The sequence below is a fragment of the Quercus lobata genome, chromosome 10, assembly GCF_001633185.2.
Source record: "Quercus lobata isolate SW786 chromosome 10, ValleyOak3.0 Primary Assembly, whole genome shotgun sequence".
In the NCBI taxonomy this organism is placed as follows: Eukaryota; Viridiplantae; Streptophyta; class Magnoliopsida; order Fagales; family Fagaceae; genus Quercus; species Quercus lobata.
In genome coordinates this window covers 43,667,702-43,680,743 of record NC_044913.1, presented here as the reverse complement: position 1 = coordinate 43,680,743, position 13,042 = coordinate 43,667,702, and the positions used below count along the sequence as shown (strand labels likewise).

The window sequence follows — 13,042 nt, the reverse complement described above, 5'->3', positions numbered from 1 at the left end:
TGCTTCGTTGCTGGCATTTATCTGGTTTTTCATTAGACAATTTGTTTATGCTATAGGACTTTCTACCCCTGCTTGCATATGAAGGGCTGAATAAATTCCCAGCGGTTCATCTGCTTAGCAAATAGTTGCTGAAACTTTGACTTGGCCTTTTCTATAAGTAGAGTGCAAATACATTGGTCTTTTCTATAACTAAAATACTAAATCTGTGCTTGTTCTCGCAAATGCTATAAGAGAATAAATACCTAATGATCTCAACTTGTGAAGGTGGGAGATTTTGTCTCACCCCATTGAGTCACAAACTTGTTTTAGGTTGTTAGACGTTCTTACTTTCATTATAAACTTGAGACATTTTCTCATCTATAAGGCTAATTTATTGTGTTGGGGCTTCTAGGTTCGAGGGTCTTTGAGTTTTTACAAGGGCATTACACCAAACTTTCCTGAACAATGTTCTCGTTCGAAGGGAACCGGCCTCCATCAGATTGGCCATCTATGGGTAAAGTTGAAATACATGGTTTGCAGGTAACTATTTTTTTTGATTTAATTTAAAAATCTATAAGGTTCTTATGCTGAGATTCTAAGAATATTATTGATAAAACAGATCAAATATAGGCTGATGCACTTGTTCTGAGGGGGATCAGTTGCACATTTGAGGAAGGGCACAAAATACGTATTGTTGGCAGAATTGGCAGTGGTAAGACCACTCCCATAGAGATGAACCTGTTTTGTCCAGTGGAGCTAGCTAGAGGGAAGATATAGTAATGTATCTATTGAAACCTGTAGTATTCCATGTAATGTTCACTTTTTACGTAACTTTGAAATTTTAAGTGTTCATTTTTTTTTCTAATTCAGAATAATATTACAAGGTACATCATAATTTTAGGGTTTTATTTACAATGTTTGGGATTCAAGAACCTTTATATAGCTGTGTTATTTGTTTTTTTAGTTGGTTGGTGTCAATTTTTATTCATGGTCATTTTGTTCTGGACTTTCTATATTGTGGCTATTAAAATTTTCAGAATTGACTTGAAGAATTTAGATAATTTTCTAATGTTGGACGATTTATCATGTATGAATAATTCCAATCCTATCTTTTTTAAACTTTGAATTTTCTTTGATTGGTATGGATTACAGTGAATCCTCCAACGAGGAGGATTTCCAAATCGTTCATGTAGAGGTTACGCAATTCATTGTTGTTTTTCACGTCATGTACATTCGTTAATCGTGGCTCATTGTGTATAGGCTGATCTAGTATTTTGCAACTACACAATAATGGACTGCAGTGAATCAAATAGACGGGGTACGACCAAAGCTGACTGAATAGGATCAAATAGAGTAAATAGAATGTAGTACACCGATTTTCCTAGAAACCACAGTGGACCGAATAAGACCAAAGTAGATATAATGGACCGAATAAGACCAAAGTAGTCCAAAAACAAAAATAATAAGGTTATTTTTCCATATATACATATCTGCCAGTGAAACAATTGGAAAACGATGACACTTCTACTTAAAGCACACACGAAAGTAGTTACTTGCAAGTATACATATCTTACTAAATACCACAACAAGAAGTCGTACTTTTGCATTCATGCATCCGTACGTTGTCTCGTGGGTGCATCAACTTCATCATCCCCCACAACATGAGCCACCACTTCATTCAACATGTTTGCACTCAACGTTACGATCCTCCTTGCGTGGTCACGCTCCTCAATGGCAACTTCCAACTGATACCTTAACAAAGTGTTCCTAATGTCTCCACTGCCATAGTTGGTTCCTTCGCTTTGAGAAGTGCTAGGTGGAGTTGAGGTTGATATGTTTGGAGTTTCCCACGATCTAGACGCACCACCATGCACACCCATGCCATTACCATGCAAATACTCCATGTATGCAGCTTCGGCTTCCCTTCGATATTTATATGATTTGTGATTGGTGTTTGGGAATTTATGAACTTGTCTACTCGCATCTAGCCAACTGTCGTATATGCCTGGAACACGACCGTTAAACACAACATAGGTTCGTCCCATCCTGCTCTACAAACACGCAATGGTGGGAATTCAATTGCTCTAGAATGTGGTTGCACCTTCTAATGTGTGAAGTGCGCTTTTGTAGAGGAAATGGAGCTAAAACTCGATTCTATAGAAATCGAGTTATAGCAACATCTGCACCTACATAAAATGCGGAGTTACATGTAACTCGACTTCTTAGTAACCGAGTTTCTGAAATGCCGTCATTTCAATATGTCTTGTCAACAGTAACTCGATTTATGTGGTATCGAGTTTTATATAAAAACGATTTCCTCAATATCGAGTCATGTTGTCCCCCTCCCCACATTTCAAAATCCATGCACTTGTCTGGCTCTATCTGTGTTGAAAACCTTCACTATCTGGTCTCTGAAAAAGAAAGCCTATGAGGTGAACAAAGTTTGCTAACTCTTCTGCCATTTTCCTTGTCATTATTGCATCCTCACCAGGCGTGCTGTTGCTGTGGTCCCCTTCTTCTTTGTTCTGGCACATCTTCCCTGACAGGTATATATTCACTTACATAACTACTTATAATTTGGATTGCTTTCTACAACTGTCTTATTCTGAAATTATGTGTGTGTATATATATACATAAATGTATGTATGTATAGATATATGTATATATAGACAAACGTACTTATCCATATCATAAGATGTATATGTGGCATGAACAAATATATGTATATATATATACACACATACACACACACACACACACACACACATATATATATATATATATGTATGTATGTATATGCAAATATATGTAAATATAAACAAAGCTACCTACTCATATATGATCACATGTATATATATATATATATATATACACAGACATGTATAGGTATGTCTACATATAATCTATGTGCTTAGGGCACCAATTTTTTGAAAAACACCAAGGTTAGGAATTGCAAAAACTGTTAATGCATTGAAAATCCTGAAAAAAATTGTCCAAAAAATGATTAATTATTGTGTACTCTTATGACATACATTAGCAAAATCTTATATGTGTGTGTGTGTGTGTGTGATAGTGACATTGTATACATATTGTTCCTAAATATGTATAGATATAGTAATGTATATAATAATTATTTTTGAGAATTTTTTTGGGAAATAAGTATATAATCATTCTAAATAAACATATATATAAACAAACATTGTACGGTGAATTCATATGATGACATATGCATTCATTCATACATATTAACAATGATGTGTAATGTATACTGAGGTTTAAATTGTATGGCTCTTTCAGTTCTGAAAGGCTTTATTGTGTGGGTTCTGAAAAAGAAAGCCTGCGAGGTGAACAAGTTTTGCTAACCATGTTTGCATTTTCCTACTCCATATTGCATCCTTACCAAGCGATATTACAAACACCCTGATTCTTTGTTGTGGCACGTCTCCCCTAAAAGGCCATTCTTTGTGTCCAAACGAATCAAGTGTGTACACCTATAATTAGGATAGCATCATAGTGCATCTGTAAAAGATTAATTACTGTTGCATTAACATAACCCCCTATCTTCTGCATGATAACCACAATTAATTGTCCTTATCCAGGTCTGACATGGGTCGTCACTGCTTCTACGTTTACTATGATGGGGAACAGTATTTTCGTGACTTGCATGGGCTGTCCTATAGAGGTGAGTCAGTGAAGCAGAAGTTCATTGAGTTGAAATGGGGAACACACTTGAGAAAAATGCACCAGAAGATAATGGAAGCTCTATGATTGGACAAGGAGTCACATAAGATATCCATCGTGTACCGTGCCCCCCAGATACTTGTGAGTACTCAGGTTGTCTACAACTCAAATCCGTTGGGTTGCGATGTTGACGTGGACATGATGTGGGCAGTGATTAAGCGGACCCCCCAGTTCATAGCATCCGACTTGTATGTAACTGTTGAGGCTGTTGGGTTCCATGGTAGTGCAAGTTCACAGCATGCCAGTGGGGTGGAAGAGCCACACTCATTGTCGGTTGACGTGCATCCTCCCTTTGCCTATGCCACGCCTTTCCCCTACAATAATCAACCATGTAGTGCGGTTGATCATTTGGACAACACCGAAGTGGTGAGCGCCACCAATACACATGATGTAGGAGGGTCTAGTCACACATATGAGCATGTCCAAGCTGATATGGACGAGGGAATTGATATTGATGCCAGCCGAGATGTGTACGAAGAGTTCATTAATACTGATGGACCAGTGGACGACGCGAAGGTCTTAGATGTACCACTGATCGAAAATAACGAGGAGGATTGCCTTACAACAGTTCCTATCCCAAAATGGTTCACATCAAACACATGGGACAATATTAATGACCCATCACCTGCATTGGGTACAGGACATCTTACAAGTTGGCATAAAGGTGACCACCCAGCAAAGGGGATGCTATTCAAGAATAAAGCCTCTGTTCAATATATGTTGACCCTCTACTCTGTGGAGCATAATAAGCAATACAAGGTCATCAAGTCTGACACCAATAGGCTGGTAGTGCGATGCAAGAGTGAGGCATGTTTGTGGTCAATTCGGGCCAATTGCAGCAAGAAGCAAGGGATATGGGTTATCAGTACATGTAAGGGTCCCCATAGTTGCTCATCCCTCTAGCTACCAACTGATGGGCGGATGATGGATTCAAAGTTCATCTCCATTGCACTTGAGAAGTATGTACGGGAGGACCTAACCCGAAAGGTAAGGGACTTGCGTAGTATGTTGCATGCAAGGCATGGGCATGATGTAACTATGTACAAGGTTTGGGAAGCCAAACAGAAGGCAGTTGCACGTATTTACGGGGATTTTGACGAGTCGTACGCAGAATTGCCATGATTTCTAGCTGCATTGTCTGATGCAGATCCGGATACTGTAACCACATTAAAGTGTGACCCCCATGTCCCAGGGACTTGTATATTCAACTTCGCGTTTTGGGCTTTCGGTCCATGTATTAGAGGGTTCAGGCATTGCAGGCCGATGATAAGTATAGATGCAACGCACCTCTATGGCAAGTACAAAGGAAAGCTGTTGATAGCAATGGCAACATATGGTAACAACGAGGTTTATCCACTCGCATTTGCCGTTGTCGAAAGCGAGAGCACGGAGACATGGGGATGGTTCTTGGCATGCCTGTTGACCTATGTTACAGACCGGACCAATTTGTGTATAATATTCGACAAGCATCGTGGGATACAATCATGATTCGATGACACCACTAGGGGCTACTTGCAACCGCCCTTAACCCATCACCGGTATTGCCTCCGCCATTTAGTAAGCAATGTTAACACTAACTTCAATAGTGTGCCATTGAAGAACTTGGTATGGAACGCAGCAATTGCGAATCAAGTTAGGAAGTTTGAGAACACCATGGATTGCATCAAGAATGTTAACCCGGCTGCATACGACTATCTTAAGGAGGTAAATCAAGAAAAGTGGACACTTGTACATGACCATGGGCACTGATATGGGGCAATGACAACCAACCTGTCAGAGTGCTTCAATGGGGTACTTAAGGGCGCACGTAGCTTGCCCATAACTGCAATGGTGAAGTTTACATTTTACAAGGTGAACTCATACTTTGACAAACGTCGAAACAAAACCCTAGAGAAGTTGGAAGAGGGGCAAGTGTGGTGCAAATATGCATATGACAAGTTCGAGGAAAATCAAGAGAAGGCGAAGCTCCATATTGTTAGAAGGATGAGTGCGCAACAACGGTTATATACAGTGGAGACACAGTCTTCACTGTTGAACACTAGTGGGGGAGATCACACCCATAGGGTTTCCCTCATAGACATGACATGCACGTGTGGCAAATGGGAAGCAAACAAGATCCCCTGTTCCCACTTGATAGCAGTTTGTGCCAAACACAACCATGATGCCACTGAGTATATGGATCATTTCTACCGCCTTGAAGAACGGTATCACAGCTATGAGCCTATATTCCAACCACTAAAAGATAGGTTAGAATGGCCGGAGCCAGCAGAAAGGAGAACCGTGATGCCAAACCAGCGGTTAATCCGTGAGAAAGGTCGGCCAAAGTCCACGAGAATCCGCAATGAGATGGATGACGAGGATAGGGAGTTGCCAACCTCATTGTGGATTGAGAATGGACCAAAGTTGAAGCGTGGGTTGTGTCGCCAAGAGGGTCATAACCGTCGTACATGTCCAACTCGAAATGTGGCTTCAACAAGCCATGGTGCTATGTAGCAGGTAACAATTACAAATCATAGTAACAAGGGGGTATCATAAGTTATTCTTCTTTACATGTTTAGATATTACATTATATGAGTTATAATTAAGATGTGGGCAATAATTTGTAGATTGGAACCATGATAGTAATACCATTGTATCAAATTTAGCTCCACTTTGGGCAATCTTGTGATTACTTCTTCAAGTAGTTGCAGTTAGTCTTAACTCCTACATATTACCATTCCAAGTCTTTTGTCCCAGTTTTGGTGTTCTTTCAATCTTATTGTTTGTGGTGTACATATTCTAGTATTCATGGGGTCTCTATTTCCCTAACTGTATATGTTTTGCTGCAGATTTGTAATTGTCGCCAAGGTGTAACTGTAGATGCTCCTCATTTAAGCAGGCAAGCCTGAAGGCTCTTCTGTATTTGTCAATTCAATTTATTAATTACTGTGGGTTGTATACTAATTTTTGTGTTGGCTACTCCTCAGAAAGGAGGCAACTTCTGAAGAGAACAAAAAGAAGGTGTCACCCAAATGCTATGACTCCATGTTTGCCTAAAACCATTGTTGGCGGATTCTGTCCAAGTTTCAAGTTACAATTGTGAAGAATGTTTAAAATGCAAAAATTGAACTTTTTATTTTTGTACATCAACTGATTTAAATGCATAGAGGCTCTTTACTTACAAATAAGCTTGTATATATGGATGATTTTTTTATTCGCGTAATGGAAATGGGGGAATGTTACTGATGGATGTGGTTGGTCTGCATTTGTATGGATGACTTGTTGTTCACAGCATGGTTGTTAGCAAGTCCACTTTTACTATGAATAAGCACGCCAATACTGAATGGGTGTGAACAGTGCAAGTCGCAAGCAAAATTCCAAGTAGAAAGGTTATACTAAATAAAACTCGATTTTCCAGTTAACGAGTTACGTTGCAGTCCATTCTCAATCCTCTTCGACTGTATCCAATCCAAGTATCTGGGTAACTCGATTTCTGAAGACCCGAGTTACGTTGAACATAACTCGATTTATAGACTACCGAGTTACGTTGGAGAGCAGAGGCACAGTTAGATTCCTCTTGGACTGTATCTGGACCAGTCCAAATAGCTGGACTGGGTGTTTGAGCCCAGTCAACGTAACTCGATTTCCTTATAACCGAGTTATGTTGAGAAGAACTCGCCATCTATAGCTTCGAGATACGTTGAAGACCATTGTGCACACTTAGAATCCTCTTGGACTGCTTCTGGACCAGTCCAAATATCTGGGCTGGGTCGGGAAGCTAGTCAACGTAACTCGATTTAGTTATTACCGAGTTATGTTGAAAAGAACTCGATATCTTTAGCATCGAGATACGTTGAAGACCATTGTCTACAGTTAGATTCCTCTTGGACTGCCTCTGGACCAGTCCAATTATCTGGGCTGGGTGGGGAAGCCCGGTCAACGTAACTCGATTTACTCAGTACCGAGTTATGTTGAGAAGAACTCGATATCTTTAGAATCGAGATACGTTGAAGACCATTTTCTACACTTAGATTCCTCTTGGACTGCCTCTGGACCAGTCCAATTATCTGGGCTGGGTCAGGAAGCCCAGTCAACGTAAATCGATTTACGTATTACCGAGTTACGTTTAGAAGAACTCGATTTCTCTAGCTTCGAGATACGTTGAAGACATTGTCTACAGTTAGATTCCTCTTGGACTGCCTCCGGACCAGTCCAAATATCTTAACTCGATTTCTGTATAAGCGAGTTATTCGCATGTAACTCGATTTCTCTAGTATCGAGTAATTCTACTTTAACCTGATGTTCAGGATATTGAGTTACTTCCAAACCACCACACACAACATGGATTTCTCTGAGATACACTGCGCACAGCATGGACTCCTTTTAGTCCCAGTACACAGAACTCGATTTCATAATAATCGGGTTATGTGTATGACCAGGCCACTATTTAGTGCTCAAACGTACAAAGCAGCAACTGTTCAACTTCTTCTCAGCGAAAGTTTGGAGAACCAGAACAATGGCTTCTCAATGGCGGAGAGACAACGACGATGGTCCTGCTGATCGGTCCCCACACTTTTTCAAGATTATTCTGCCGAATGCTGTTCAGGAAGGAAAGCTTGTAAGTATGCTCAAATTTATAAACTAGATTCCTCTGAAAATCATATGCTAATACACTTCGTACACTTCATCTTCTTTATTTGTGATTCTTGAAAAAATGTACATTTGTTACATGTAGTCAGAAAAACTTTCATTTTGCAATACGTAGGTTACACTTTAAGAAGAACATAGTCACATAACAGAGTACTTTTGCATCGAACACTTTTATATGAACAAAAAATGAAACAGGGATAAGCGCATGGTAGAGATTGAGGAAAAATAAATACAGAGCAAGAGCAGATGGCATTTTTTTGAAAATGTGATAGGGCTTATAGGGTCACCACAGATGTATAACTCAATTTAAACTGTGAAACTGTGTCCTGGGATCAAACTAGGATACAGAAATCGTTCACTCTTTTTATCATTTGTTTTTTAGAGTTCACAAACTTATGAAGTGGCTAAGTGGCAAAAATTTGTACGTCTAAATCCAAATCCTGCCCATAAACAAAAGTGGGTCATCTTCAATGTTTCCCCAACACCCCAAAACCAAATCACAGACACATTATCAAAATACAACATTTCCCCAAAATTTTTTACATTTCAACAACAACAGAGAAATGTAAAATGTTGAAAGCTGTTGATGGTTATTTTGGTTATAAGATTAGGTTGTATAAGAAGCATAAAAATTCATAAGATTTGTTATTGTCAAATATCGAGCCCTTAATATGACAGATTGAGGTTATAGCTATTAAATATAACGTCTATGTTGCATGGGCTGTTATTTTATTTTGTTTGATTTTCTTTTCTTTTTTGTGTGGGGGTGGGGGGCTGTAACTAAGGAGTATTCTGCCATCATTCAAACTTTTATTTTCTAGCATTGTGTATAAGGATTTTGTCTGCTTTTTTGAGCTTTTGGTCATCCAACAAATAGTAATACCATTGAACACTTATGAAAGTAATATGACCTAACAATCACTAAATCCATATTTCCTGCAATGGTAGCTGCACAACTCCATAGAGCTTGATTGATTGCATGTGTTTATTTCCCTAGCCTGCATTTATGTTATGGAGATTCTTTTTACAGCGGATTCCAGATAAGTTCGTGTAGAAATTTGGAGTGGACCTGTCAAATATGGCCTTTCTCACTATTCCAAATGGTAGAAAATGGAAAGTCAAGTTGACACAACATGCTGGGGGGGTTTGGTTTCAAAATGGTTGGTCTGAATTTGCAAGCTCTCATGGTGTAGCCGTGGGGCACTTGCTGGTTTTCAAATATGAAGGAAATTCACACTTTGATGTACTCATATTTGATGCCACTGCAACAGAAATAGACTATACTTTAGATGACGAACTCCAAGTTCATAGGATCGAAGATGATGAGAGTGATGACAGCTCTGTTGAAATCATCAAACACTTTTATAGGGGAGAGGGTTCAGGTTTGAATGTTACACTTTTGTAAGCAACTGGTTGATTTGTTTAGCATGTTTACTATTAATTTTATGTGCATGACTTCATATTTTCAACTCGTTTCAGGATCAGCCCATCCTAAGAAAGACGGTGGTGTAGCTAAAAATCTTGTTATAGCCAATGCTTTTAAATCAGAAAATCCCCTTTTCACTGTTATCATGCGTCCATCCTACGTTAATGGCAAGGATCGTGCGGTAAGCTTTTAGCTTTACTAAAATGGAATATTTTTGTAATTTAGAAATGCAACTCCCATTAACTATCATTTTTCATAGATCAATTAGAAAGATTGTCACACTAGATACTTGTGGCTGGACATTTTGTTGGTAATGATTTTTTCTTATTTGTGTTTTTAGGTGAAAAGATGTAGATCAATTAGATACTTGTTGCTAGAATATATTTGTTAAATATCTATTATTGTTCCTTGTACAGAGTTTACCCCAAGACATTATCAACTACTTACCGAGAGACGGGTTTACCAAGGACTACACCAAAGCAAGTATACTCCTTGTCAAGCTCCAGATTGTGGACCGATTATGGCCTGTGAAGCTATACATTTATGAACGAAGTGGGGGTTCATCATGTGTCGTATCAGCTGGTTGGTCTGCATTTGTGAGGGAAAATAGTTTGCGAGTAGGAGGTGTTTGTGTATTTGAGCTGATTATGAGGGACGGTGTTGTGTTAAACGTCCACATTTTCAAGTGCCAAGACTAAGTGATTAGGGTGGATGCAAAGTGATGATAATATTATGTGATGTTTAGAGTGTGTTTACTTTGCAACTTTACTATTAATCCCTATTTTGTTCATCCCAGTTTGCAACTTTATTGATTGGATACTTTTGTGATGTTTAGAGTTTCACTCTTGGAAAATTTTTAATTACTATGATGAACTTTCATATGTATTTTAAAATGAATGTGATGCTGTATTTTTTTCTGCGCTTTTGTTTGGATTTTGGCCTTTTTGCATGTCATTCAATTATATTACATTGAATGGCGACTCTTGGATTTTATTTTAGGGGGGTCAACATTGTTATTGCTATAGGATTTTGTTGTTTTCAGATGACATTGTTGTATGTTTTGTATATATTGTAACACTTTAATACAATAACACCAAATCTAAAATTTTTAGTCATTATTTTTGATGTTTGCAAATTTAGATGTTTAAAAAATAAGTGAGAAGTTAATCCATCAATTGTGTCAATCAATATAATGTGGCAAATTGAAAAGCTTGATAGCTAAATTTTCAAAATTTCACTTGGTTACAATTTTTCAAATGTTATAGATGAAATTGGAACTTCTTGTAAACTGCAAGGACTAAAATAGGTACTGTTTTATTCAATGAACTTGATGAATCGTTGCTCAAAGAAAAATATCATTGTTTCCTGAAAAATCTTTGTATCTTACAAATGAATAACACAAAATACTGGTGAAATATGTACCAATATGCTATTTGCAGCCAAATTTTCCACAGCTCCTTTGCCAACTAAAAAACCACGACCAAGAGGACTGTATGGAACTATTCCAATGCCAAGCTCCCTACATGTACAAAAACATTAAAATTCGAGAGAGCATACTCATGCTTCTGGATAAGATAATTAAATTATATTGAAATCAAATCTACACAAAATGGATGATATTTTTTTTTTTTTTTGTTGCAGCAGTCCTTCAAAAGAACAGTAGTGTTGCAAACGCAAGGATGAATATAAGGGGAAAATAAAAAAGGAGAGAGATTTAGGATACACAGAAGCATTCAAGACACCAAAATTTATAGAAAAACATCATCTTTGAACTGAACAAACTTGCAAACAACATTTGTCAGACTCCTGTCATAACTGCTGCCATTAACTGCTTATGAAAGTGGGTCATCCACACGGCAGAAATGCAAGTAATTCTATCATTGTCATAAGGAATCATGAGTCTGGATTATTTCTAAATCCATTTTCTCAAGAAATTTTCATGAAAAATAAATTTTCATGAAAACTGTGAAACTTACATTTTATTGAAAATCATACCACTAAAAAAAATGTAAATAAAAAATATTAAATAAAAAGGCTCCGCATGATTTTTGGAACAACTTAGAAGACTACTTGTAGCAGTCCTAGAATGGCAGAATGATGACACTAGAATTTAGGGCAGCCCTACAAATTTCTTATTGAAGGCAGGTAATGCTTACATCACATCACAAAAATATTCATGAACGACAATTCTTTATGTTAGCTTCAGCACAATACCTTCACCATATTGTACAAGGAAATTGAGGATCAGACACATGAATTGAGGTATCATAATTAACAAGCCCAGTCAGCTTGTTATTGTCAATACCACACTAAATTAATGTTGAGAAATGATTACACCTAACATGAAGATTAAGGGAGAAGAGGTCCATGGGTGAGACCAGTGAAAATAACTCAAGTTCTACAAAATTGAGTAACTCTGCAAATAACTCGCTTTATGATGTATCCATTTATGTGCAAGCCATTACACACAGAAATTGCATTCTTGAGATATTCTACTGCAAATAACTCGATTTTACCGAAGTCGGGTTTTGTACGAGGTAGCCCTATACAGTTGGATTCCTCTTGGACTGCATCTAGACTAGTCCAAATATATGGGCTGGGTAGGTCCATGTGTACAACGTAACTCGATTTCCCAAATCTCGAGGAATTTGAATTCTTGTGATTCTCCACTGCACAGAACTCGATTCAAGTAGAATCGAGTATTGTGGCAGGCCTACCTTTAAACTTCGATTCGTCTTGGACTGCATCTGGACCAGTCCAAATATCTGGGGGCCCAGAAAAATAACTCGAGTTAGGTATAATCGAGTTATTTGAAATTAACTCGTTGTCTGCAGTATTGAGTTATGAGAAAGCCGTTCCACCATTAACTGGATTCTTGTTATTTGTGCTACACATAACTCGATTTACAGACAATCGGTTTATGTGCAAGCCCTTGTGCTAGAAATTTGGATTGCATGTAACTCGAGTTCTTGAAAATCGAGTTATATGGACATTACAATCTATTACCCATTTTTATTAACTCTTCCCCAGTTCTGCAGAACTTGCAGCTGTCCGAAATTACATCTTCGATTGCTCTCGCTTCATCTGGCTAGAACCCACAATTTCCCGTGCAAATTCGTCGAGGATTTTACATAGTAAGACTCTTTTAACAGTTGCTGTCTTTGAAATTACACATTGTTGGTGCATTATTCTCAAATTTTGCATTTTGATGCTTCACACTTCTATGTCTATGTCTATGAAGATTGTGATGAAATTGGGTGTTTGGCT

The 13,042-nt window shown here is 38.1% G+C and overlaps 1 protein-coding gene across 1 annotated transcript; it reads left to right on the top strand.

The window, feature by feature from the left end:
• Positions 1-9,427: 9,427 nt before the first annotated feature.
• On the top strand, positions 9,428-10,473 carry LOC115964799 (B3 domain-containing transcription factor VRN1-like). The gene is made up of 3 exons (XM_031084048.1): positions 9,428-9,731; positions 9,829-9,956; positions 10,192-10,473. Exons 1-3 carry the CDS (start codon positions 9,428-9,430, stop codon positions 10,471-10,473), a joined length of 714 nt encoding a protein of 237 aa, XP_030939908.1.
• The last annotated feature ends 2,569 nt before the right edge of the window (positions 10,474-13,042 follow it).

Bases quoted from the DNA above. Each gene is read 5' to 3' on its own strand.
- LOC115964799 (XM_031084048.1), top strand. From the start codon at position 9,428: ATGGCCTTTCTCACTATTCCAAATGGTAGAAAATGGAAAGTCAAGTTG. The intron at 9,732-9,828 runs GTTTGAATGTTA...AACTCGTTTCAG, and splicing joins TTATAGGGGAGAGGGTTCAG to GATCAGCCCATCCTAAGAAA. The intron at 9,957-10,191 runs GTAAGCTTTTAG...TTCCTTGTACAG, and splicing joins TTAATGGCAAGGATCGTGCG to AGTTTACCCCAAGACATTAT.